Below are 26,989 nucleotides of genomic sequence, written 5' to 3'. Positions count from 1 at the left end.
GTTATAGTGAAGATATTCTTCACCTTCTTCATATCTTGACCGGGCAGGGATCTCAGGAAGACCGCGGTTTCCGGCTTAATCTGGCTTACGCTAAGGATAACACACACTCACCCATACCCGAGAGTGGACTAGAACTCGCGCCTCAGACCGCACGGCTACCGCGCGCAGCGAACAAATGGACTAACATGATCATATACCTATGATTTTTTTATATCGTGAGTTCTTTATCTACGTCTTTCACAAAAATATACTTAAAAAGGATTTTTATCTTAACATTAGGTCCCTGAGTCTACATTTTCATTAATTTAGAAAACAAGCAGTATCGTGTTGGAGTGATCTAAGCTGTTCTGGCAAATTGACTTACCGTCAGCGTGAAGGGTATCGTGTTGACGAGTTCGAGGATGAAGTGGAAGGACAGCAGCTGCTGCCAGATATTTCCCTGAAACAGGGAAATGCAAATTAGGAAGCTCATTTTAGGCTTCTCACTGTTCGTAGAGAAGATTGATACTTTCAAATTACTAGAAATGAACATTTTTTAAAATTTGAACTTGGAGTGAAAAAGTATCACTACAGCCAACATACTCAGATTCTTTATAAAGCGAAAAGAGCCAATTGTTAGCTGTCTGATGGTCAACAGCCGTTATATTTTCTTCCTTTCGCAACATATTTTGCCTTAGTAATCATCCTCGCCATTGAACAAGTCAGTGAATAAGTAATCTCTAAAGAACGTGCCACGAAAACAACTACACTCCGTCAGGTTTTCGAAGGCTGAAAGCAAACGTCTGGTATGGGCAAGAGGTAATAATTTCAGAATTACCGTCCCATATACGTCGTCAATTATTTTCTGCTGATGTTATTTTGTCTTTGTGTGTCAACATTCGTGTCATAGTGGAGTGGACGAACGAAGAAACATCAAATTTGGCTATAAATGGAAAAAGAAGAAATGTCACGTGGCTAGAAAGACTAATACTAGTCAACATACATAAGACATACAACACTGAGCAAGTATGATAGATTCTAACAGAAAATCGGCAACTTGTTCTGAGGTCTACATCCCAGAAACTGACAAAAACGTAACTGACGATGATATCGCTCATTGGAAAATCTCTTCGCGATTTCCGGACTCAGAAATCGAATGGCGATAAAAAGGCAACACGGATAGAAATTACCGGAGATTTAATAGATTCGTCTGAACGAGATGTACATTTTCAATTTTCACGTCCAGTGAGAGGGCGACTTCATTCTAGTTTCACAAACGCTGGGGAACTTTCTAGATTTTTGTACAAACCGTCTTTCATTACAACGGGAAGCACGTGAAAACACAACACGATTACAGAGTTCCGACCTCTGATAGCCAGTAGCTGGTATTAATAAACTAACGAGTATTCTAGAGTAATACTGAGGATAAATGTTGATGGCGTTGAGACAGCAACCATCCACAAATATATTTTAAGTTCTTCTATCCAAAGGGTTTACTAGTTTCGAATCATTGAGATTCATCGTCAGACGACTTTCATGCTTTCATTACAACATGTGCTGCGTTTTTTACTGATTAGCTATTGTGAAACGTTGGTTTGGAATACTTGGTTTCGTAGTTTTCGTCCAGCAGACAACTTTTGTAGTTTTCGCCGCATTTACATCAATGCACACACAAAATTGCATAATTGAGCGCTTCAGATTTATCACTGAATGCATTTCCACCACATTTCTATCCTTACACACGTAAATTTGTATCACTGAGCACTTCAGCTGAGTCATTGAACAGACTTCTAAGATGCACGGCACGTTTTGATAGATACATAGTGTTTACAAACATATGAGTGTCAAAGATGCTACGATATAGCGAATATTATAAAGATGCTACATATTTGGTAAGAGATCACATATTCACTTATGCAAGTGAAACGCCTTTTACACAGTACAGAAAGATATTGGTTTTGTGAATATTAGAGCTAATACTGCTACACTAATTATAAAGATGTTCTATGTCAAAACTTTTTTATGTATGGGTAAGACAGTACATTATTCATTTACATTTAGGATCAGGACAATAGTAGTAGCACATAAATTTGCTACTTGACCTGCAGATAGGTGTAGGAATACTATTTACTTTGGAGGGTGGAAATTAATTTTTGGAAAATTTTCAGGAAAAGTGTGTTGGCCACATCAGTTTGGTTGTTTGGGTTGTTTGGGGGAGGAGACCAAACAGCGAGGCCATCGGTCTCAGCGGATTAGGGAAGGAAGGCGAAGGAAGTCCGCCGTGCCCTTTCAAAGAAACCGTCCCGGAATTTGTCTGGAGTGATTTAGGGAAATCGCTGGAAACGTAAATCAGGATGGCCGGACGCGGAATCAGTTTGGTCATTAAGGATTGAGGTGCTATTTTTTTTTTTTTTTGTGTGTGTGTGTGTGTGTGTGTGTGTGTGTGTATGTATGTATTTCTATTTCTTCCAATATTTTCATAGTGGCTCCCTTTTCTGCTAGATGTAAAGTTTGTAAGTTGTTCTAAATGTTTCTCACTGAATGGTTTTCTTCAACAATATGGGCTGCAAATTCAGATTTATTGAAGTTGCCAAGCCTTAAAGCATCAATCTGTTCTTTCTATCTAACTTCAAAACTTCTGCCTGTCTGTCCAATGTACTGAGGATAACTTCTCGCTATGCTCGTACAATATTTACAGTGCTCTAATGTTTACTACTAGACTAGTCTGAAGAGCGTCAGCACAGGCAAGATACAATCGTGCAATATGGGCGAGATTTAAGCGCCACATCCCGTTCATATAGCCGTGACCTTGGCGGCAACAAAGGCCAGCCTGGGACGGTAGTCTTGGGGGAGCTTCCGCTCGGTGCTCAGAATTCTTTCCTCCTGCGAAAGAGCGGCCGCCGACCGGCGGTGGAGGCTGTAAAAGACGCCGGCCGGGCTGCACCCTGGAGAACCGTGCAGCCCTTATGTTTCCCTCGGGAGGTGGCCAGCGACTGACCTAGCGGACAGAACAACGATTCCAGTGAGCACCGACATAAACTTTCACCCGTTTTGCTGAATTCTCATTTTTTTCTCCACTTCTGAGAACTGGCGGCAACATTTACAAGTTACGGCAGTCAGTCGTGTAAAGTAATTACTCGCGAGATGTGCAAGAAAAATAATGAGACTGATATTTTATCTACCAAAGTTTTTATTCTGTGTTTTCGAAGAATAATATCGTGCCCTTTAAAGTAGTTCCCTTCGGCAGTTATAAACCGGCGGAGTCGTTGTTCCCAGTACTGGTAGCAGCAGTGAAGGGTTGCAACCGGTGGAGCCTTTAAAATGTCTGTCATATTCTTTTGAGTGTTCCGCAGAATCCCAAAATGAAATACTTTTAACACACATTTTTCAATTTCGCCGAAAAGAAAAAAATCACAAGCACTCAGTTGAGGTGTGATGTTTAAAGCTTTTCCGGCGTACTGATTGGTCCATAAAAATACGGTAGAACCGCCGGATGTCACTAATGTCCTGCCACGATATTTCGGCGCAGAGTCTTCTGACCATCTTCAGGTGAGTACCACTGTAGTACTACAACAGCGGTAGCCACCAGTTACTGACATCCGGCAGTTCTCCCGTGTTTTCATAGAACAACTCATTTGAGGTGATTATGGGGCCAGTGGAACAGCAGGAATGCTTTTTGAGGGCAAAAATTCCATGCCGGAAGTGGCCGTGTGACATGGGGCGCATAATGATGCAATATCCATTTGTCTGCAATGTCCGGTCTCACTCGATTCACCCTTGTCCTAAGCCACTTGCCGACATCTTTGTAAAGATCTTGGTTGACAGTTTGTGTTGCAGGAACAAATTCTTTGTGCATGATAGCCCTACTGTCTAAAAGCAAATCAGCATTGTTTTGATCTCTGATTTGCTCCTTCGAGCTTTTGTTTGTTTAGGAGATATCTCAGTGTGCTACTCCTCACTTTGCCTCAGAATGCTGTTGCGGTCTTCAGTCTGATGCAGCTCCATGCTACTCTATCCTGAGCAAGCCTTTTCATATCTGAGTAATTAATGCAACCTATCCCGCCCGGTTGCCCGTACGGTCTACCGCACGGCTTTCCGGGCGGGAAGGAGCGCCTGATCCCCGGCACGAATCCGTCCGGCGGATTTGTGTTCAAGTGCGGTGAACCGGCCAGTCTGTGGATGGTTCTTAGGCGGTTTTCCATCTGCCTCCGCGAATAAGGGCTGGTTGCCCTTATTCCGCCTAAGTTAATGTCGGGGATTGCTGCGCAAACAAGTTCTCCACGTACACGTACACGTACACAACCATTACTCTACCATGCAAACATAGGGGTTACAATCGCCTGGTGTGAGACGTTCCCTTGGGGGTCCTCCGGGGCCGAACCACACGACAATCCTAGGTTCGGTGTGGGGCGCCGGAGGGTTGAAGTGGACTGCGGCAGTCGTCCTGGATTGTGGGCCACTGCGGCTGCGGCGGGGGCGGAGCCTCTCCGTCGTTTCTAGGTCCCAGGTTTACATACATACAATCTACACCATCCTGAATCTGATTAGTGTATTCGTCTCTTGGTCTCCCTTCACGATTTTTACCCTCCACGCTACTCTCCAATTGAAAATTGGTTATCCCTTGAGCCCTCAGAAATTGTCCTACGACCGATCCCTTCTTCTAGTCAAGTTGTGCCATAAATTCCTCTTCTCCCCAATTCCATTCAGTACCTCCACATTAGTTACGTGATCCACCTATATAATCTTCAGCATTTTTCCGTAGCACCACATTTCAAAAAATTCTATTCTCTTCCTGTATAAACTGTTTATTATCCATATTTCACTTTCATATATATCTACACTCAATACTTTCAGAAAAGACTTTCTGACACTTAAATCTGTACTCGATGTTAACAAATTTCTCTTCTTCACAAACGCTTTCCTTGCCATTGACAGACTACATTTTATATCCTCTCTACTTCGACCATCATCAGTTATTTTGCTGTCCAATTAGTAAAACACATCTACTACTTTAAGTGTCTCATTTCCTCATCCAATTCCCTGAGCATCACCAGATTTAATTCGACTGCATTCCATTATGCTTGTTTTGCTTTTGTTGACGTTCATCTTATACCCTCTTTTCAAGAAACTGTTCAATCCGTTCAATTGCTCTTCCAAGTCCTTTGCTGTCTGACAAAATTACAATGTCATCGGAAAAACTAAAAGTTTTTATTTCTTCTCCCACGACTTTAATTCCTACTCTAAATATTTCATTTGTTTCTTTTACTCCTTACTGAATATATAGATTGAATAACATCGGGGATAGACTGCAACGTGTCTCACTCCCTTCTCCACCACTGCTTCCCATTCGTACCCCTCAGCTCTTATAACTGCCATCTGGTTTCTACAAAACTGTAAATAGACATTCGCTCCCTGTATTTTACCTCTGCTGTCTTCAGAATTTGAGAGAGAGTATTCCAGTCAAACTCTTTCTCTAAGTCTACAAATTCTAGAAACATAGGTTTGCCTTTCTTTGACATAACTTATACGGGAATTCGTATGGATAGTATTGCCTCATGTGTTCCTACATTTCTCAGGAATCGAAGCTGATCTTCCCCGAGATCGGCTTCCATCAGCTTTTCCATTCTTCTGTAAAGGATATATGTTAGGATTTTGCAGCCGCGACTTATTAAACTGATACCTCAGTAATTTCAGACCTGGCAGCACCTGCTTCCTTTGGAATGGCGATTATTATATTCTTCTTGATGTTGAGGGTATTTCGCTTGTCTCATACATTTTGCTCACCAGATGAGATAGGTTTGTCATGGCTGTCTCTCCCAAGCCTATCAGTAGCTCTCACGGAATGTTGTCTACTCCCGGGGCCTTGTTTCGACTCAAGTCTTTCAGTGCTTTGACAAATTCTTCGCGTAATATCATATCTCCCTTCTCATCTTCGTCTACGTCCTCTTTCACTTCCACAACACTGTCTCCCAGTGCATCGTCTTCGTATAGAATCTCTATATACTAATTCGACATTTCTGCTTTACCTTCTTTGGTTAGGACTGGTTATACATTGAGATCTTAATATACATACAGGTGGTTCTGTTTTATCCAAAGGTCTCTTTAATTTTCCTGTAGGCAGCATCTATCTTATTCCTAGTGGTATATGTTTCTACATCCTTACAGTTGTCCTCTAGCCATTCTTGCTTAGCCATTTTGCAAATTCCTGCCGATTTCATTCTTGAGACGTTTATATTCCTTTTTGTCTGGTTCATTTACTGCTTCTTTATGTTTACTCTTTTCATTAATTAAATTCGATATCTCTTGTGTTACCCAATGATTTATATTAGCCCTCGTAGTTTTACCTACTTTATCCTCTGCTGCCTCAACTATTTTATCTCCAAGAGCTATTCACTCTTCTACTACTCCACTCCGTTCCCCTTTCCTTGTCAATCGTTCCCTAATGCTCCCCCTGAAACCCTCTACAACCTCTGGTTATTTCAGTTTATCCAGGTCCCATCTCCTACGTTTTTGCAGTTTCGTCATTTTTAATGTACAGTCCATAATCAATAAATCGTGGTCAAGTCCACATCTGCCTCTAGAAATGTCTTACAATTTAAAGTCTGGTTCCTAGAGCTTTGTCTGACCTTCCCGTGTCTCCAGGTCTCTTCCACGTATACAGACGTCTTTCATGATTTTTAAACCAAGTGTTAACATTCAAAAATCAAAGATTCATCACCTGTGATCACACGACTGATCCGTGCGTATCTGGCAATCTCTTCAAGAAAATCAACCCATACATGTTTTCGACTGTCATTTTGCTCATTTGAGAGATTTTTTGAGATCATTTTCGCTCAAACCTTTCGAATGTGCAAAACTTCGGTCAAAATTTGATGTACGGTTAAAGCGTTTAACAGCACATGCGTCTTCCTTTTTGTTGAATTTCCGTCAGACCACACAAGAGAGCATGCACACGTTCGGCATTTTCGTTATTTTTTGGTCCTGCACTCTCACTGAGCGAGGTTCATCTTCAACGTGTTCTCGGCCTTCCAAAAATGATTTGTGCAAGCGAAAAAGTTTTGCTCTTGATAAATAATGTTCCACATAGGCCTGTTATTATTTAAAAAAGCGGATAAAGTGCCACTAGAAGCCTTCCTAAAAGACAATTTCCATTCCTTCCGAACTGACTATGCGAATGTAGACGAGATGTGGCTCAAATTCAAAGATATAGTAGCAACAGCAATTGAGATATTCATACCTCATAAATTGGTAAGAGATGGAACTGATCCCCCGTGGTACACAAAAAAGGTCCGAACGCTGTTGCAGAGGCAACGGAAAAAGCATGCGAAGTTCAGAAGAACGCGAAATCCCGAAGATGGGCTAAAATTTACAGACGCGCGAAATTTGGCACGTACTTCGATGCGAGATGCCTTTAATAGGTTCCACAACGAAACATTGTCTCGAAATTTGGTAGAAAATCCGAAGAAATTCTGGTTGTATGTAAAGTACACAAGCGGCAAGACGCAGTCAATACCTTCGCTGCGCAGTGCCGATGGTACTGTTATCGACGACTGTGCCGCTAAAGCGGAGTTATTGAACGCAGTTTTCCGAAATTCCTTCACCAGGGAAGACGAATGGAATATTCCAGAATTTGAAACACGAACATCTGCTAGCATGAGTTTCTTAGAAGTAGATACCTTAGGGGTTGCGAAGCAACTCAAATCGCTTGATACGGGCAAGTCTTCAGGTCCAGATTGTATACCGATTAGATTCCTTTCAGATTACGCTGATACTATAGCTCCCTACTTAGCACTCATATACAACCGCTCGCTCACCGATAGATCTGTACCTACAGATTGGAAAATTGCGCAGGTCGCACCAGTGTTCAAGAAGGGTAGTAGGAGTAATCCATTTAACTACAGACCTATATCATTGACGTCGGTTTGCAGTAGGGTTTTGGAGCACATACTGTATTCAAACATTATGAATCACCTCGAAGGGAACGATCTATTGACACGTAATCAGCATGGCTTCAGAAAACATCGCTCTTGTGCAACGCAGCTTGCTCTTTATTCGCACGAAGTAATGGCCGCTATCGACAGGGGATCTCAAGTTGATTCCGTATTTCTAAATTTCCGGAAAGCTTTTGACACCGTTCCTCATAAGCGTCTTCTAATCAAGCTGCGGAGCTATGGGGTATCGTCTCAGTTGTGCGACTGGATTCGTGATTTCCTGTCAGGAAGGTCGCAGTTCGTAGTAATAGACGGCAAATCATCGAGTAAAACTGAAGTGACATCAGGTGTTCCCCAGGGAAGCGTCCTGGGACCTCTACTGTTCCTGATCTATATAAATGACCTGGGTGACAATCTGAGCAGTTCTCTTAGACTGTTCGCAGATGATGCTGTAATTTACCGTCTAATAAGGTCATCCGACGACCAGTATCAGTTGCAAAGCGTTTTAGAAAAGATTGCTGTATGGTGTGTCAGGTGGCAGTTGACGCTACATAACGAAAAGTGTGAGATGATCCACACGAGTTCCAAAATAAATCCGTTGGAATTCGATTACTCGATAAATAGTACAATTCTCAAGGCTGTCAATTCAACTAAGTACCTGGGTGTTAAAATTACGAACAACTTCAGTTGGAAGGACCACATAGATAATATTGTCGGGAAGGCGAGCCAAAGGTTGCGTTTCATTGGCAGGACACTTAGAAGGTGCAACAAGTCCACTAAAGAGACAGCTTACACTACACTCGTTCGTCCTCTGTTAGAATATTGCTGCGCGGTGTGGGATCCTTACCAGGTGGGATTGACGGAGGACATCGGAAGGGTGCAAAAAAGGGCAGCTCGTTTTGTATTATCACGTTATAGGGGAGAGAGTGTGGCAGATATGATACACGAGTTGGGATGGAAGTCATTACAGCATAGACGTTTTTCGTCGCGGCGAGACCTTTTTACGAAATTTCAGTCACCAACTTTCTCTTCCGAAAGCGAAAATATTTTGTTGAGCCCAACCTACATAGGTAGGAATGATCATCAAATTAAAATAAGAGAAATCAGAGCTCGAACAGAAAGGTTTAGGTGTTCGTTTTTCTCGCTCGCTGTTCGGGAGTGGAATAGTAGAGAGATAGTATGATTGTGGTTCGATGAACCCTCTGCCAAGCACTTAAATGTGAATTGCAGAGTAGTCATGTAGATGTAGTTGTAGATGTTTCTACATTTCAGATGTCACTCTTTCGGATTCCCACACAAAAATTGACGGCATAACGTTGCTCTAAGATCCGCTGCTCCATTTTCGTAACACACGACAGAAACCCAAATGATGGCACTCTCAAAAATCACGTGATGGCTGTACAGAATTGAAACTTGGACTGAGCACCTGCAAGGGACGAACACTTCTGTCTACAGACGTAGAACAGCATAGCGTTGCCAAATCGCTCCCAGTGTTGTCAGTCTCATTACTTTTTTCACACACCTTGTATGTTAAGGAAATTGACATAATGTCCCATTTGAAATTTAGATGCCACTGGCCAACAATCAAAAGGTTTTTCCTAATGAATCTGGTTTATTTATGTCATTTTTAGTTTGCTGAATTCTAATATGGCAAACTAAAAGCGCTACTGCACACCATTGATCTGCAATTAAAAATCAATATTAAAAAATAGCTTTTAGCGATTCTGATGATATATAATTCAGACATTACTTCAATTTTCTGCTTCTTATGTGGATAGGATAACAGGGTAATAATCGGTCAAGAATCAGAATAAAATTATTTAAAAAAAAAAAAGAACATTGAAAGCTACAGGAAAGAACGTTTTGCGCAAGAAAGTCATCTATCAGGCAAAAATCTGACAAGTGCCCGTATGCCTTGCGCTCTGCGAATTCCATACAAACTTGTTTAAGTATATAAATAGTTCATTGACAGGTTTTTATGAAAGAGTTTGTGACTATCAAAATATGTGACATAAATGGCCGTATGTTTTGACTGCACTGACTTAGAAAATTAAATTTTTTACGCCACCAAGGAACTGTGTATCGTAGTAGACATATATATTATAGATTAATCTTATCCGTTACGGATATTTTAGAACCCGTGACTGTTAGCTGAATGTAAATAAGATACCCAAAGCAGTAACCAGTCACTTTTTTGGAATAATTATGTTTTATTCAATGAAACGGTTTTCTAACCTCTTCAGGTTCATCTTCAGATGGTTTCTCGAGGTTACGTCATTATTTTTAGCATAATGCTGGGTGGTGGCTCTGTGACAAGAAAATGGAACACGCTTTAATGTATCGCCATGACTATTGTTTATCTGACGATATGGATGTAAATTTAATTTTTTACTTACTGCGGCAGTATAGGTGGCTTTTTTCGCCTTAGTGCCCATCTGTCTGCTTCCATGTTTTGATGGTTAGTTGGTATATCACTTCGCACACTTTAATACAAAATATATTAATTTACACTCTGCCAGTGAAACTTTGCAGCATCCAGCACGTGCTGTACAGCATTAGCTTGTAACAAAGATCTTGACAAAAAGATGTGGCGTAGGACTACTATTCAGAGGGATGTAATTAGTTCTTTTTTACATGTGTTAAATTCGATATAAGCGCCAATATTTTAATAAGACTGGCGATAACACTAGAGCAGAAAATAAAAGTAAATAAGGAAATAAATTATTACAAGAACACACTTCAAGTGATATGATGTCATATTTCTATTTTGTATACTAACGTGTAATACAGTCCGTTTATAGCATATATTTTAATCAAGACTGGCATTAACGTGAATGCCCAGGAGTCAATAATACAGAGTTATCGTATTTACCCTGATATGCAGCCATTTGTATGACCGTTGCCTATATACTTAAGTTTAGATTTTGAATAATCACAAACCTTCAAATGAAGTGTTCTTTCGGTGTTATAATCTGGATAGTAGTAAGAGCAGAGTCTATTTGTTTTAGCAAGGATAATATGTATGAAAGTTATAATGCTTGTAATGGACTAAACCTGTTAGTGTGACCACAAGCTTTGTATATAAACCAAGGTCAAAAGTTCAAGTGAACTGTTAACTTATTTTTGTTCATACATTAACGTTATCTGGAATACTGATAAAGGCAAATTCTGGTTCTTCCAGTTAGAAGTAATATGTGTAAAAGTACTGAATTATTTTAACAGTAGAGGGCGACTAAAGTGTCTGAAGTGATATACCAACAAACCATCAAAAAGTGGAAGCAGACAGATGGACACTAATGAGAAAAGCAGCTCATACTGTCGCAGTAAGTAAAAAACTAAATTTACATCCATATCGACGGATAAACAATAGTCATGGCGATACATTAAAGCGTTTTCCATCTTCTTGTCACAGAGCCAGCACCAAGAACTTCGCTAAAATAACGATGTAATCTGCAGAAAGCATCTGAAGATGAACCTGAAAAGATTCGAAAACCGGTTCATGGAATAAAACATAATTATTTAAAAAAGTAACTGGTTGCATATACTGTTGACTTAAGATGGCAGTAACTCATATGAACTGCCGTTATACATCCACCCATCGAGCCGTATTTCAATTCCTATCCCGCACTCAGGCTTTTAGCGGCTTAGGCAAGTGCTACGACTGCCACAGAGAGCTCGCCTGGGACAGTAGGCGCACCCCTCCGGCAAAGAAGGCTCGGGCTGGTCTCGGCCACGGTGAACCACTTTGCGGCGCGGAATGGCTCTCAGCCCGCAAGCCGCACCCCTCACCCCGCGATGGCCGTGTCCGGAGATTATGATCTGCGACGCGGCTCAGCGCGGTGCTTTTATATTCACTCGCGCCGTTGCCCCCGCCTCTTCCGTGTAAGCCAGCGTTAGCTCTGCCAGCAACGAGTCACTGACCCGGCAGACAGAGCATTAAGAGCACAATGAACGCCACGCTCGCCGTGGTAATGGCTTTCTGACGGGCGCAGCGCCCAGTCCGCCAGCCATCGAGAAGATCGCGGTGTTGCAGGGGAGCCGACTAGAAGAATAAGAGCTTGCGCGAAACTCTTCCCAGACCTTTCAGATAGGAGCTTTGTTTCTGCACTGTTTAATTTCAGTATGTACTTAGGGCAGAGGAAACTAGGGAGTTAGTAACAACTGGTGTACACGTTTAGCATAGCCTACTATAAATATCTGGGTGTGAGCATTTCCATTTCGATTCTAACAAAGAGCGGTGGTTCGCTTTTTTTTTTTTTTTTTTTTTTTTGTTACAAGTCTTCTGGCTTGGTGCGGAGTTTTGTTAGCTGGTTTGCTGCGCGCCACTACGACTTCCTTTGCAGTCTCAGTCTACAAAAATATGGAAACCCAACGAGAAACGCATGCTTGAACATAAATGCAGATACTAGCGAAGCCTGCACGTTGCGCTATTGTTCACTGAAGCAAAATATCGCAACACCAAACTATAATTAATATACTCTACTGGCAACTAAAGTTGCTACACCACGAAGATGGCGTGCTACAGACGCAAAATGTAACCGACAGGGAGAAGATGCCGTGATATGCAAAAGATTAACTATTCAGAGCATTCACACAAGGCTGACGCTGGTGGCGACACCTATAACATGCTTACATGAGGACAGTTACCAACCGATTTACCATACACAAACAGCACTTGACCGGCGTTGCCTGGTGAAACGTTGTTCTGATTCCTCGCGTAAGGAGGAGAAATGTGTACCATTACGTTTCCGACTTTGATAAAGATCAGATTGTAGCCTATGGCGATTGCGGTTTATCGTATCGCGACATTGCTGCTCGCGTTGGTCGAGATCCAATGACAGTTAGCAGAATATGGAATCGGTGGGTTAAGGAGGGTAGTACGGAACGCCGTGCTGGATCCCAACGGCCTCGAATCACTAGCAGTCGAGATGATAGGCATCTTATCCGCATGGCTGTAACGGATCGTGCAGCCACGTCTCGATCCCCGAGTCAACAGATGGGGACGTTTGAAAGACAACAACCATCTGCACGAATAGTTCGACGACGTTTCCAGTAGCAGACTATCAGCTCGGAGATCAAGGCTGCGGTTACCCTTGACGCTGTATCACAGACAGGAGCGCGTGCGACGGTGTACTCAACAACAAATCTGGGTGAACGAATGGCAAAACGTCATTTTTTTGGATGAATCCAGGTTCTGTTTACAGCATCATGATGGTCGCATCGCGATGGCGACATCGCGGTTAACACACATTGGAAGGGTGCATTCGTCATCGTCATACTGTCTTATCACCCAGCGTGATGGTATGGGGTGCCAATGGTTACACGTCTCGGTCACCTCTTGTTCGCATTGACGGCACTTTGAACAGTGGACGTTACATTTCAGATGTGTTACGACCCGTAGTTTTACCCTTCATTCGATCCCTGCGAAAGCCTACATTTCAGCAGGATAATGCACGATCGCATGTTGCAGGTCCTGTACACGCCTTTCTGGATACAGAAAATGTTCGACTGCTGCCCTGATCAGCACATTCTCCAGATCTCTCACCAATTGAGAACGGCTGTTCAATGGTGGCCAAGCAAGTGGCTCGTCACAATACGCCAGTCACTACTCTTGATGAACTGCATGGGCAGCTGTACCTGTACGCGCCATCCAAGCTCTGTTTGACTCAATGCCCAGGCGTATCAAGGCCGTTATTACTGCCACAGGTGGTTGTTCTGGGTACTGATTTCTCAGGATCTATCACCCAAATTGCGTGAAAATCTAATCACATGTCAGTTCTAGTATAATATATTTGTCTAATGAATACCCGTTTATCATTTGCATTTCTTCTTGGTGTAGCAATTTAAATGACAAGTAGTGTACAATACTGAAATTTCGGGAACACGTTTGTCTAGGTAACAAACGTAAGTGATTAACTGACGTGGCACAAAAGCCGTTAGACGACGACGCCACACTGCAACAAACCGACGTCGTGTTGGTTGCCAGCTCAGCCCCTGCGATAAAACGACGTTCCGTCTGCGCCATTTGCTGCGCGACCTAGGGCCTTTCCGTACACCGGACTAAAGCTGAGTGTAATTCAACAAGAGAGGTCGCTCCTGCCACGAATCTTTGCTGCATCCACCAATGTCACGTGCAACCAATCAGGAAGAAATGTATCGCCACCGTGCGGGAGTTTAGGACAGCGCCCGCACCGAGCACGGCAGCAACGACGTAGGTCACGTCGACCGCACCCCGCATTCGCCGCTAAGAGCAAGACTATAGAAACTGGGAACTGAAACCGTAATTTACGTATTAGTTTGTTCCAAGGTGCTCCGCTCAAGGAGAGCGAGCACTTAAACGTTTGGTAGTGAAGAACGAAGTCTGGTAGTAGAAGCTTTCATTGTGTTGTTGTGTCAACCGAGGCTTGTGTTTAGTTGTGAACTTATTTTCCTGTTAGGAACAAGTACAAAGTTTGTTACTTGTTTGTAACGGTGAAATAAGAGCCTTTCCATCTCATTGTGTTCCTAAATATAGACGATGAAGAACATGCTTGTGTGGTTTTTGTGGAGATGTACCGAGTCCAGGATAGTTCATCAAGATTAATGTAAGCGCTAGATAAGCTATTACAAGTGTGAAACGCTGGTATATTAATAACTGATGTAACTGCCACCATGCAGACTGCATACATTATGTTATACAGGTGCCAGATGACGGTTTGTGGGACGGAGTTCCATGCCTTTTGCACTTGCTCGATCAATACAGGGATGATTAATGCTGTTTGTGGATGACGCTGGAGTTGTTGTCCGGTAATGTCTCGCATGTGCTCGAATGGAGAAGGATCTGGCGATCGAAGAGGCAGAGGCAACCTGAGGACTCTGTGTATAGCATGTTGGGTTACAATCGCGACATGTCAGCCAGCGTTATCCTGTTGGAAAAAACGTCCTAGAATGCTCTTCTTGCACACGGCACAATAGTCCCAATCACGAGACTAACGTACAAATATGCAGCCAGGACGTGCGAGAGAACCATGACGGTTCTCCTGTGATACGAAAACACATACCAGATAGTACGCAGACAGGTTAGTTGAAGGCACTCAATTGGTCTTCTCCTGCCCAATATGCGTCTATCACTGGCTCGGGTTTTCACCCTTGAAGGCCTTTCTCATACCTTGGTCCCCGATAATGACCCCCAGTTCACAGCAGCCTCCTTCCACGCATTCTGTGAGGCCAATTGTATCAAACACATCTGTACCCTTCCGTTCTGTCCGTTCTTCAACGGCACAGCAAAACGACTCGTCAGGACGTTTATACAACTTCTGACAAAAGTGGTCGAATCCTCTGCTACCACGTCGGCCCTCACCTTATTCATAAGCACTTATTGCACCACGCCGATTGATGGTCATAGTCGGAATTCCTCCATGGGCGTCAACCACAGATCCTGCTTCATCTGCGGACGCCGTCGCCTCCTGAGCTCCGCTTCTGACCCTCTCCACGCTACACGTCGGGCATAGCCGTGTGGGCTCGCTCGTGTGGGAGCAACGCTGCCTGGACTTCGGACATGGTTCAGACACTGAAGGGGCTCGAGCGTTGCCATTATAACCAACTCTGATTTCGTAACCCCTTTGTAACACCTCACGTCTCCCAACCCCCTGCCTCATTCTGATGTACACGGGGCTCTCGAGTCGGCCCCACTACCTGTGGTCACCAGCATCTTGCAGGCTCTCTGGCACTCCTTCTTGCATCCCCAAGGAACGGAGGCACCGTGCGATGCCCTGCCTCCTGGTTATGTTTTAATGGATTCTACGGACTGCCCTCCCAACCCAACCCACCATTAGCGGTCGATGACACAAGGTCTCTCTCCATTTCCTCTCTCCCCCCCCCCCCCCCCCATGGCACCATCTGGGGTGTTTCTACCCCTACACATAGGTTTCAGGGGCGAGGGATCTGGTGTCGGAAGGCGCAGAAGTTGAATGCGCGCCAGAGGGGATGGACCTGGATACCCACTAGGGGTATCTGTGCTCCGGCGCGCGCCTGCACCGCAAGCCTCGCGAATGCGCCATTCTCCGTACCACGTAAAGTCCGCGGCCAATCATGTTTCCCGCGCTCATGTATTAGGCAGCCGAGCGGCGCTACCCAGCAATCTGGTACACGCCGAAGTTTGCCTGTGCATCTCGGCCGTACTGCGTTCCAATTACGTGTGTTGAGATTCATACTGTCGTTGTTTGGAGTGCTCCTGCGTTGTTGTTGTCTCGCTGTATTTATCACCTCAGTTCTTGCTCGCTTGCCTCGTGTTGTGTAGTGTCTATCGACCCCTACTCGTTCATCTGTCCTATCTATTAGTTGGTAGGGATATACCTCCAGCGGCTCCACGCCTAACGGCTTCGCGTCTCCATTCTCTGCCGCGCACCGATCGCCGGTCGCTCGAGGCTATAACACCAATTGTTGCTGTAATTTCTGCTGGAGACGCAGTACGACGCGCCAGAGCCATATGCTGAGAACGATGGTCTTACCTTCTACCAGGTAGCCCTCTGAAGTTCGGTCTTCTTGCGACCGCTCGTTCTCGTGATCACCGCTGGCAGCTGTCATGTACAGTGGCTACATTCCTGCCAAGTCTTTCTGCAGTATTACAGAAGGAACATTGATCTTCTCATAGCCTCTTACACGACCTCATTCAGACTCAGAGAGGCGTTGGCAGTAACGTCTTTGCCGCCTTCTTGACTAACATCGCATTCTTGATTAACATCAACTCATCACGACCAGTCTCGAAGATAACTTATGTATCTGCACCCCTCCGTTCTGTCCGTTCTTCAATGGCACAGCAGAAAGACTCGTCGGGACGTTTAAACTACTTCTGACAAAAGTGGTCGAATCCTCTGCTACCACGTCGGCCCTCACCTTATTCATAAGCACTTATTGCACCACGCCGATTGATGGTCATAGCGTGTATTTAAAGCAAACCTGATTTGTATAGTCAGAGTGACGCTACTAGTGTCACTATTATGTGGCTGGCGCGAAATTTGAATTGACAGCATCTTGCAGAGGTAGAAACACGCCCACCACAACTTTCGTTTATGTCGCACACTTCCTTCTTGGTGTTGTGATTTTTTTTTATATTTTTTTTTTTTTACCGCGGTGTATTTGACTCCTAGTGGCAGCTGTGCAATGTCCTCAACACGTTACAAATGTTTGTAGTTGTCAGAACAGAGTCCTATGTTGCTGCGAGTGCGTTATGTATGGAGCTAAAAGAATTTGAGCGTGGCAAATTGTTGGTGCTCGTATAGTGGCTGATGTGTTTGATGATTCAAGAGGCGCCGTATCCATAATTGACACCGCATACAGGAAAACCTTTGGTTTATTGAACAGTGACGCCAACAGCCTGTTACGAATGTAAAATCATATATACAGAGAAATCACCACGTATCGAAGATTTATGCAGAGATACGGGGAAAGCAGAGAAACATTATCCGCTAAATTACAGCGCGGACAAAAGTGTGTGTTGAGTGGTCTTGACAGACGGTGACCGAAGAGGACTGAGGCGACGAGTGGAACCACATGAGCAGGGAATTGTAGGGCGAGCTGGAACTGCAAAACAACTCATTAGTTACGAAAATGCCCGTTACAGGAAAACGTGGCACCGAAGTCAAAAACCTATATTTGGAAGTAATGGAATACGAGTCTTGTTGAACACGAACATGTGGCTGAGTTTACGATCCAAGAGTGAAACATCGCTGCAGATCGGCCACCCATATCTTGGTACTCCTTGGGTTTTATGGTTATTTTGCAAGGTCACATTGCTGCCCAGGATTATACAACTAGCTTGGCTCATAAGGTCGATTCCATGGTACAGTGTTTGCTCCCCAGTGGTTTTGTGAACATGAGAGTGAATTGTCACACATCTTCTGGCCACTGTAATTATCAGATCACAATATTATTGAGCCTTTGTCGTCTACTATGGAAAGTTACGTGGTCACTGTCACCTCCAAATTGTTACTAGAACTTGCCACTATTTTTCAGGAAGAATAATACAAGATTCCATCGAAAACTACACATGACTCGAATTTATCCATTCCCCGACGACTGGAACCTGTTTTTAATGCCAAGATTTTCCAACGTGGTAATGTATTGCGTTTTTGGTGTTTCCACATTTCTGTCCACCTTCTATAACTTAGAGTATACATGCAACGTCTTCGGTTAGTCGAAAGATGTAATCTAAACTCTCCTTTCCTCTATTCCTATTCTACTCTATTGCTAGCTGCAGCACCATAGAAGTCATTCCCTGAGGTGTCATCATGTTATCCCTTTTTGTAGTCGGTATTTTTCGCGTATTCCCATCGTGGGCGAGTCTGATGAAATCAGCTGCATTTCTTACGTTATGAATCCACTTTTTCAGCATTATCCTATGACATACCTCAAACACTTCGATGCTTTTCATTTCTGGTTTTCCAGCAGGCCATAGTTCACTTCTAGCAACGCTGCACTCAGTATGTACTTTCTCCCGCAAATTAAGACATACAGTGACTACTACTGTTTCTTTTATCGAGGAATAACCTTTTACCTGTGCTAATCTGCTTCTTATTTTCTCCCAAATCAGCAGAACCGTATAGTGGGCCGTGCACGACACTCCGGTCGTAGAGGTCAGGCGTTAAAAATGAATAAGGACGGGAAATTTTTCTCATTCCACCCCTCCTAGGTAGGCCACAGCACATCTCAAGCTACTATCAGATCAGTGCTTTGGAGCTTTCTCGGGGACAAAAGGCGGTCACCAATACTCACCTAGTGTCACATTGAATAAGGGTTGCACTCTGCGGGGATTCTGCATAATTAAAGAAACACCAAAAACACCTCACCATATCCACACTACTGGTCATTAAAATTGCTACACCACGAAGATGACGTGCTACAGACGCGAAATTTAAGCGACAGGAAGAAGATGCTGTGATATGCAAATGATTAGCCTTTCAGAGCATTCACACAAGGTTGGCGCCGGTGGCGACACCTACAACGTGCTAACATGAGGGAAGTTTCCAACCGATTTCTCATAGACAAACAGCAGTTGACGACGTTGCCTGGTGAAACGTTGTTGTGATGCCTTGTGTAAGGAGGAGAAATGTGTACCACCGCGTTTCCGACTTTCATAAAGGTCGGATTGTAGCCTATCGCGATTGCGGTTTATCGCATCGCGACATTGCTGCTCGCGTTGGTCGAGATCCAATGACTGTTAGCAGAATATGGAATCGGTCGCTTCAGGAGGGTAATACTGAACGCCGTGCTGGATCCCAACGGCCTCGTATCACTAGCAGTCGAGATGACAGGCATCTTATCCACATGGCGGTAAACGCACATTGTAAGCGTGTATACGTCATCGCCATACTGGCTTATCACCAGGCGTGATGGTATGGGGTGCCATTGGTTACACGTCTCCGTCACCTCTTGTTAGCGTTGACAGCACTTTGAACAGTGGACGTTACATTTCAGATGTGTTACGACCCGTGGCTCTACCCTTAATTAGATCCGTGCGAAACACTACATTTCAGCAGGATAATGCACGACCGCATGTTGAAGGTGCTGTATGGGCCTTTCTGGATACAGAAAATGTTCGACTTCTGCCCTGGCCAGCACATTGTCCAGATCTCTCACCAATTGAAAACGTCTGGTCGATGGTGGCCGAGCAAGTGGCTCGTTGCAATACGCCAGTCTTTACTCTTGATGATCTGTGGTATCGTGCTGTACCTGTACACGCCATCGAAACTCTGTTTGACTCAGTGCCCAGGCGTAGCAAGGCCTTTATTACAGCCAGAGGTGGTTGTTCTGGGAACTGCGTTCTCTGAACCTATCCACCCAAATTGTGTGAAAATCTAATCACATGTCCGTTCTAGTATAGTACATTTGTCCAATGAATACCCATTTATCATCTGCATTTCTACTTGGTGTTCCTGCAGTTCCGATCATGCGGAGCTCCCTTAATGTTGTTTTGGTGCTGACTCGGTTCACGAACCACATCCAATTCGGCAGTGTCTTTTGCAGCTGTCGTTTTCTTATTTTTCGCCAGAATTCGCTTCAATGACCATCTGTGACGGTCACAAAACACACACCACCGGCCAGACGTATTGCGGCAACAGGTAGCCGAGCGTTGGCGGTGCCGTCGAAGCGTCCATACAGTTAGTGTGGGATTGGTCGGACCTACCGTATGTCGAACCCATCTTTCACCAGCTGAATTAGATTCACTAAAATCAAATGAAAGCAATGAATATGGAACGGCGTAAAGTAAATCAGCGAAAACTGACCAAAAATGTAATTAATGTGTGATGAGTAACGGAAAACAGTGCCAGACCGGGACTCGTGCCCATATCTCCTTTGTTTCGCAAGCTTTCACCCTTCTTTGATTATTTGTCAGATGTATTCCGATTTCGGGTATATTCTCCTATAGTTTTAGTTCTCTACAGGACATAGTGGTACCATGGAAATCATTCCATAATGTTTTATTATCTAGTGACTTCTTGGCGCTCTCACCCATACATTCTTTCCCTCGCTGCTGATATGGGGAATCGCGTCGTTTCCTATCAGATAACTTAATTTTCGGCATCATTCTGTAACACCACATCTCAGATGCTTCATTTCCATACAATGCTGTGCACCAGACGTACCTTCTCGTTTATTCCTATTTCAAACTAAGGCCTATGTTTGATACTCGTAAACTTATTTAGAAGGGAATATTCCCTTTGAATGTCGTAGTATGCTTCTTAGATGCCTCACCATGAGTCATTTTGGCACCAGAATTCCTTTTAATGTAACGGGACAGCGTCTATTCGTCATCACCAATGACCTTCTGATTTATGATGTATGCAGAGCTTGGCCAGAAAGGAAAGAGGGCAGAAGCGGGTGCTCCAGATGACCAAGCTTTAAAAAAAAAAAAAAAGCATTTTTGCCTCAGATCGGGCAAGACGTGAGCTACACTCCTGGAAATGGAAAAAAGAACACATTGACACCGGTGTGTCAGACCCACCATACTTGCTCCGTACACTGCACGGCACAGCGGACACACCAGGAACCGCGGTGTTGGCCGTCGAATGGCGCTAGCTGCGCAGCATTTGTGCACAGCCGCCGTCAGTGTCAGCCAGTTTGCCGTCGCATACGGAGCTCCATCGCAGTCTTTAACACTGGTAGCATGCCGCGACAACGTGGACGTGAACCGTATGTGCAGTTGACGGACTTTGAGCGAGGGCGTATAGTGGGCATGCGGGAGGCCGGGTGGACGTACCGCCGAATTGCTCAACACGAGGGGCGTGAGGTTTCCACAGTACATCGATGTTGTCGCCAGTGGTCGGCGGAAGGTGCACGTGCCCGTCGACCTGCGACCGGACCGCAGCGACGCACGGATGCACGCCAAGACCGTAGGATCCTACGCAGTGCCGTAGGGGACCGCACCGCCACTTCCCAGCAAATTAGGGACACTGTTGCTCCTGGGGTATCGGCGAAGACCATTCGCAACCGTCTCCATGAAGCTCGGCTACGGTCCCGCACACCGTTAGGCCGTCTTCCGCTCACGCCCCAAAATCGTGCAGCCCGCCTCCAGTGGTGTCGCGACAGGCGTAAATGGAGGGACGAATGGAGACGTGTCGTCTTCAGCGATGAGAGTCGCTTCTGCCTTGGTGCCAATGATGGTCGTATGCGTGTTTGGCGCCGTGCAGGTGAGCGCCACAATCAGGACTGCATACGACCGAGGCACACAGGGCCAACACCCGGCATCATGGTGTGGGGAGCGATCTCCTACACTGGCCGTACACCTCTGGTGATCGTCGAGGGGACACTGAATAGTGCAAGGTACATCCAAACCGTCATCGAACCCATCGTTCTACCATTCCTAGACCAGCAAGGGAACTTGCTGTTCCAACAGGACAATGCACGTCCGCATGTATTCCGTGCCACCCAACGTGCTCTAGAAGGTGTAAGTCAACTACCCTGGCCAGCAAGATCTCCGGATCTGTCCCCCATTGAGCATGTTTGGGACTGGATGAAGCGTCGTCTCACGCGGTCTGCACGTACAGCACGAACGCTGGTCCAACTGAGGCGCCAGGTGGAAATGGCATGGCAAGCCGTTACACAGGACTACATCCAGCATCTCTACGATCGTTTCCATCGGAGAATAGCAGCCTGCATTGCTGCGAAAGGTGGATATACACTGTACTAGTGCCGACATTGTGCATGCTCTGTTGCCTGTGTCTATGTGCCTGTGGTTCTGTCAGTGTGATCATGTCATGTATCTGACCACAGGAATGTGTCAGTAAAGTTTTCCCTTCCTGGGACAATGAATTCACGATGTTCTTATTTCAATTTCCAGGAGTGTATTACGCAGCAATTGGCGCAGCGGGAAGACTACAGAACGGTTATGCGGGGGTCGTGGGTTCGAGTCCTTCTGTGGAAATTTTTGTCTTTTTCAATTTTATCGTTAGTTATAGCGCAAATAAACCAAAATAATGCTCAATATATTTTAATTACAACATTTCATAAAAGGCTTGGAAACGGAAATTTGCGATTACAAATGAATTTCCGGAAAGCAAGCCCAAATCGTGACACGCAAACTCTGTACATAAAATTAGATTTCTTTGTTGTATTACGGTTGATGATCTACACGTAAAAGAAAGGAGAATTTGTGGTTAGCGTGCAGCTGCCAAGTTGTTCTCGGTCAAATTGTGGCTAACAGAAGTCCTGTACACTTTAATTAATTCTCTTATAGGGAAGTTATGTGCAGAGTCCTCGTGTACTCAGTCAGTACGCCTATTTCTTGCAAATAATTTACAATCCTACCGTTTTTTGCATTTTCTTTTGATGCCTGTAATGAACGTATCGATAAATACAATATTTTGAGTGCTATTTCGGCTTATCTAAATTGTAAAAATTGTAAATAACGTAAAGCTGAAAATAGAGAAAATTAAAAAAATCCCGCATAGGGATTCGACCTCATGACCGTCGCATTACCGTTCTGTACCTTTCACTCTGCACCTGGCTTGAAACTACGCTAGCATTAATGACTCATTTCTCACCCGACCCGCGCCAAACCTTTTTTTCCCTAAACACTCAGCCCTCAGGAACTCTCACTTCTGGATAAGGTCTACGGATACCATAAATTTGGACGTAACCGGTGATGCCAAATAGGCGCGGCCCCTTTCCTAGTCTGTTACGTCGTCCTAAGTTTCGACAAGAAGAGAATAGAAGCATTGTAGATGTGGTGCTATAGACGAATGTTGAAAATTAGGTGGACTGATAAGGTAAGGAATGAGGAGATTCTACGCAGAATCGGAGAGGAAAGGAATATGTGGAAAACACTGATAAGGAGAAGGGACAAGGTGATAGGACATCTGCTAAGACATGAGGGAATGACTTCCATGGTACTAGAGGGAGCTGTAGAGGGCAAAAACTGTAAAGGAAGACAGAGATTGGAATACGTCAAGCAAATAATTGAGGACGTAGGTTGCAAGTGCTACTCTGAGATGAAGCGGTTAGCACAGGAAAGGAATTCGTGGCGGGCCGCATCAAACCAGTCAGTAGACAGATGAAAAAAAAAAAAAGGGGTTCAATATGGCTGTGTCCAGAAGAGTCTGAAAGCGCAGGATTGCATTCTGCACAGAAGAACGAAGCATGCCTACCCCTCTTGATATACTGCACTTCATATCAGCAAATGTGTCAATGTTCCCTTGTTAAACACTGTCCTTCAGGTAGCCAAGCAACCAGAAATCACAGCGAGTGAGATCACGTGATCATGCCGGGCCGGCATTTGGAAACTATCAGCTGATAATTCGATCGTTTCCAAATGTGTTTCGGAGAAGCAGGCGAACTTCACGAATGATATGCGATGGTGCCCCATCTAGCATGAGAACTGTAGAGTTCAGTGCGTCTATTTCCTGTAGGGCGTGTATGATATGCTCGCGAAGCATATCACAGTAATTCTGGCCAGTCACACTACACACTTTGGTCCTTGGGTTCCAGCCCTTTCTGGAAAGAATGGGCGAATGATGAACGTAGCCGCGAAGCCACACAATACGGTGACATGTTCACCATACAGGCGAACTTCATGCACAGTGGCTGGAGTTGCAGATGTCCACACTCGTCAATTCCGTATGTTCACCTCACCCATCAGAGAAAATCGAGCTTCGTCTGTCCGTAAATTTCAATCCTTGCACGAAAATGGAAAGCGAAGTCAACACGCCGTTTTGCATCCTGTGGTACAAGCTGTTGTACGATATGGATCTTGTAAGGATACCATTTGAGAATGGTTTGAAGCGCCTTCCACACTGTAGACCACGGGATGTTCAACTCTCATGACAGAGCAAGCGCTTTGCCTGACGATCAGGAATTGCGCGCCGGCCGCGGTGGTCTCGCGGTTCTAGGCGCGCAGTCCGTAACTGTGCGACTGCTACGGTCGCAGGTTCGAATCCTGCCTCTGGCATGGATGTGTGTGATGTCCTTAGGTTAGTTAGGTTTAAGTATTTCTAAGTTCTAGGGTACTAATGTCCACAGCAGTTGTGTCCCATAGTGCTCAGAGCCATTTTGTCTGAAGTAGTGTTGGAGGGAACTGACACCATTAACATTGCACGACTGTCCATAAATCCGTGAGAGTACGACTAGGTGGAGATGTCTTCCGAACAGCGCGTTGCAAGGAATCCCAGATATGCCCAACAATGTTCATGTCTGGGGAGTTTAGTGGCCATCTGTGATCGTCCGACCAGGGAACATGTCTGCGGTCATCAACAGTCCAATGTCGGTGTTGACGGGCCAAGGCGAGGCGTAAAGCTTTGTGTCGTGCAGTCATCAGGAGTACATTTCGGCTCCGAAAGCCCATATCGACGATGTTTCGTTGAACGATTCGCACGCTGATGGCCCAGTATTGAAATCTGCAGCAATTTGTGGAATGTTTACACTTTTGGCACGTTGAACGATTTCGCAGTGATGTCGGAGATATGATGTTTTAGCCGAGTACTGATATTCACGGTACATTCGTACGAAACAATCCCCACTTCATCGCTGCCTCGGAGATACTGTATCCCACCGCTTGTACGCCGACTATAACACCACGTTCAAACTCACTGAAATTTTGACAATCTGCCATTGTAGCAGCAGTAACCGATGGAACAACTGCGCCAGACACTTGTCTTATATAGACGTTGTAGACCGCAGCGCCGTTTTCTGCCTGTTTACATGCCTCTGTATTTGAATACGCAAGCTTATACCAGTTTCGTTGGAGCTTCCGCTTAATTGACAGCGTACGGTGCTTTTTTAAAAAAATGGTTTTATCATTCAGAACTCGGGAAGCAAGACTGCACACCTGACGTGCACCCTTTCCAATCCGAGCATTTCGTTGTTCGTGTTCCATTCATCTCCTTCCCTTCGGTGTTTTGTGTATAACCTGTCTTTTCCTATGGCTTACAAGTATTTTTTCTGACAATTTAAAATATTCTCCGCCGTATTATATTGTCTAAGGCGTTATCTAGGTCGTAAAATCCTTCGAGCTCGTCTTGCTTTTTCTAATGTATTCTTTTCATTATTAATCGCAACGACGAAACTCTCTGGTGACTTCCAAATTTATCACCTGTTGCTCAGTTTTCTTTCTCATTTCTCTGTTTATTACTAAAGTCTGCAATTTAGATGTTTGACGTGTTCAGTTGATTATATTATGGCTCTCAGATTTGTCTGACTTTGATAATAAGAACAAAATAACTGGGAGAAACGGAGATGAGGTGAACTCCAGTTCACTTAGTTGTGGTGGTGGGCTGTGATAGTGTTTTGCTGCACGTGGACGAACAGTTTGGTCGTAGCCGACGAAGAAAAACAATGGCGGACAGCGCAGACCCACTCTGGTGGTAATAAAGCACTCCGCCGTTGTTCAGCTCCACAATGAGTGTAAACATTTACTCAGGCCGCTAAGCGGTTATTGGTTTCCTCACCTTTGTGAGCGCCAGAAAGCGTGCATTCTCTTCGGTAGACGAGCATGGGGAAATCTCTGCAAATTTTCCTTTCGCACAGTGGAGCAGTGGCGATATGGATCGTGGCTGAATGATAGATTTGCACGTTTATTACAGAATATGCCTGCTATCGGGACCATCCAGCGATGATGAGGTATTGCCTTTGTCTGTAGTCGACGGTAGAGTTGTGAATAATGGCCTCCGCATTGGTTTCATTGATCAGGGGCAATGTTTAACAGGTATTGGGAGCAGTTACTGGTATTAAGGATACTGCTATTTGTCATCACGTAAGGAGTTTCGATAGCAAAACGAAGTAGAACTGTAGCCGATCAACTGTCCGGAACCCAGAAGAAATATCATGTCTATGGAGACGTGGTACTGAGTAGGAGTTCTCATTCGGAGAATGAGTGTTCAAATGTGTGTGCAATCTTATGGGACTTAACTGCTAAGTTCATCAGTCCCTAAGCTTACACACTACTTAACTAAATTGTCCTAAGGACAAACACACACGCCCATGCCCAAGGGAGGACTCGAACCTCCGCCGGGACCAGCCGCAGAGAATGAATGCTGCGCCAATATAATGTCCGACTCTGCACAATACGCTAGTTCGCTGCAGGTACCTACGCTCTGTAATTCCACTTATGAAACAACTCTAACTCTTAGCTAAGTAGGGTATCTGCATAAAAGTATATAACATTTCTCATTTGATATTTCATCCTCAGATCGCATGAATGATATAATAGTTGTTTTAATTTCTGAATGATATAATAGTTGTTTTAATTTCTTAGCATGGCATCGTTAGATGATATGATTAAAAAGAAAGAAGAAGGGCACAGTAGAGCACCAGAAAACTAAATTAACTTCAATGAGCAGTTTAAATCCAAGTGGTGGCTCAATGTTCCTGACCGAATGCAAATTGTGCGCGTCTCATAGTGTAAATATTAAACACGAATTTTTTCGAAGGCTCAATTATGAGTGCTATCTTGGAATACCATTAACATGAATCTTCTTCAAGAGGAGGAGGAGGAGGAGATTAGTGTTTAACGTCCCGTTGACAACGAGGTCATTAGAGACGGAGCGCAAGCTCGGGTGAGGGAAGTATGGGGAAGAAAATCGGCCGTGCCCTTTCAAAGGAACCATCGC

The 26,989-nt window shown here is 44.5% G+C and overlaps 1 protein-coding gene across 1 annotated transcript in view; it reads right to left on the bottom strand.

Moving 5' to 3' along the window:
• Window positions 1–26,989, bottom strand: part of LOC126340649 (potassium channel subfamily T member 2) — a 1,715,804-nt gene that overhangs the window by 368,610 nt on the left and 1,320,205 nt on the right. The window contains exon 7 of the mRNA XM_050001706.1: window positions 365–439. Within this exon, the coding sequence (XP_049857663.1) occupies window positions 365–439 (75 nt within the window). The remainder of the gene's footprint in view (window positions 1–364; window positions 440–26,989) is intronic.

Source organism: Schistocerca gregaria, chromosome 1 (assembly GCF_023897955.1).
Source record: "Schistocerca gregaria isolate iqSchGreg1 chromosome 1, iqSchGreg1.2, whole genome shotgun sequence".
In the NCBI taxonomy this organism is placed as follows: domain Eukaryota; kingdom Metazoa; phylum Arthropoda; class Insecta; order Orthoptera; family Acrididae; genus Schistocerca; species Schistocerca gregaria.
This window is presented reverse-complemented; position numbering and strand designations above follow the sequence as displayed.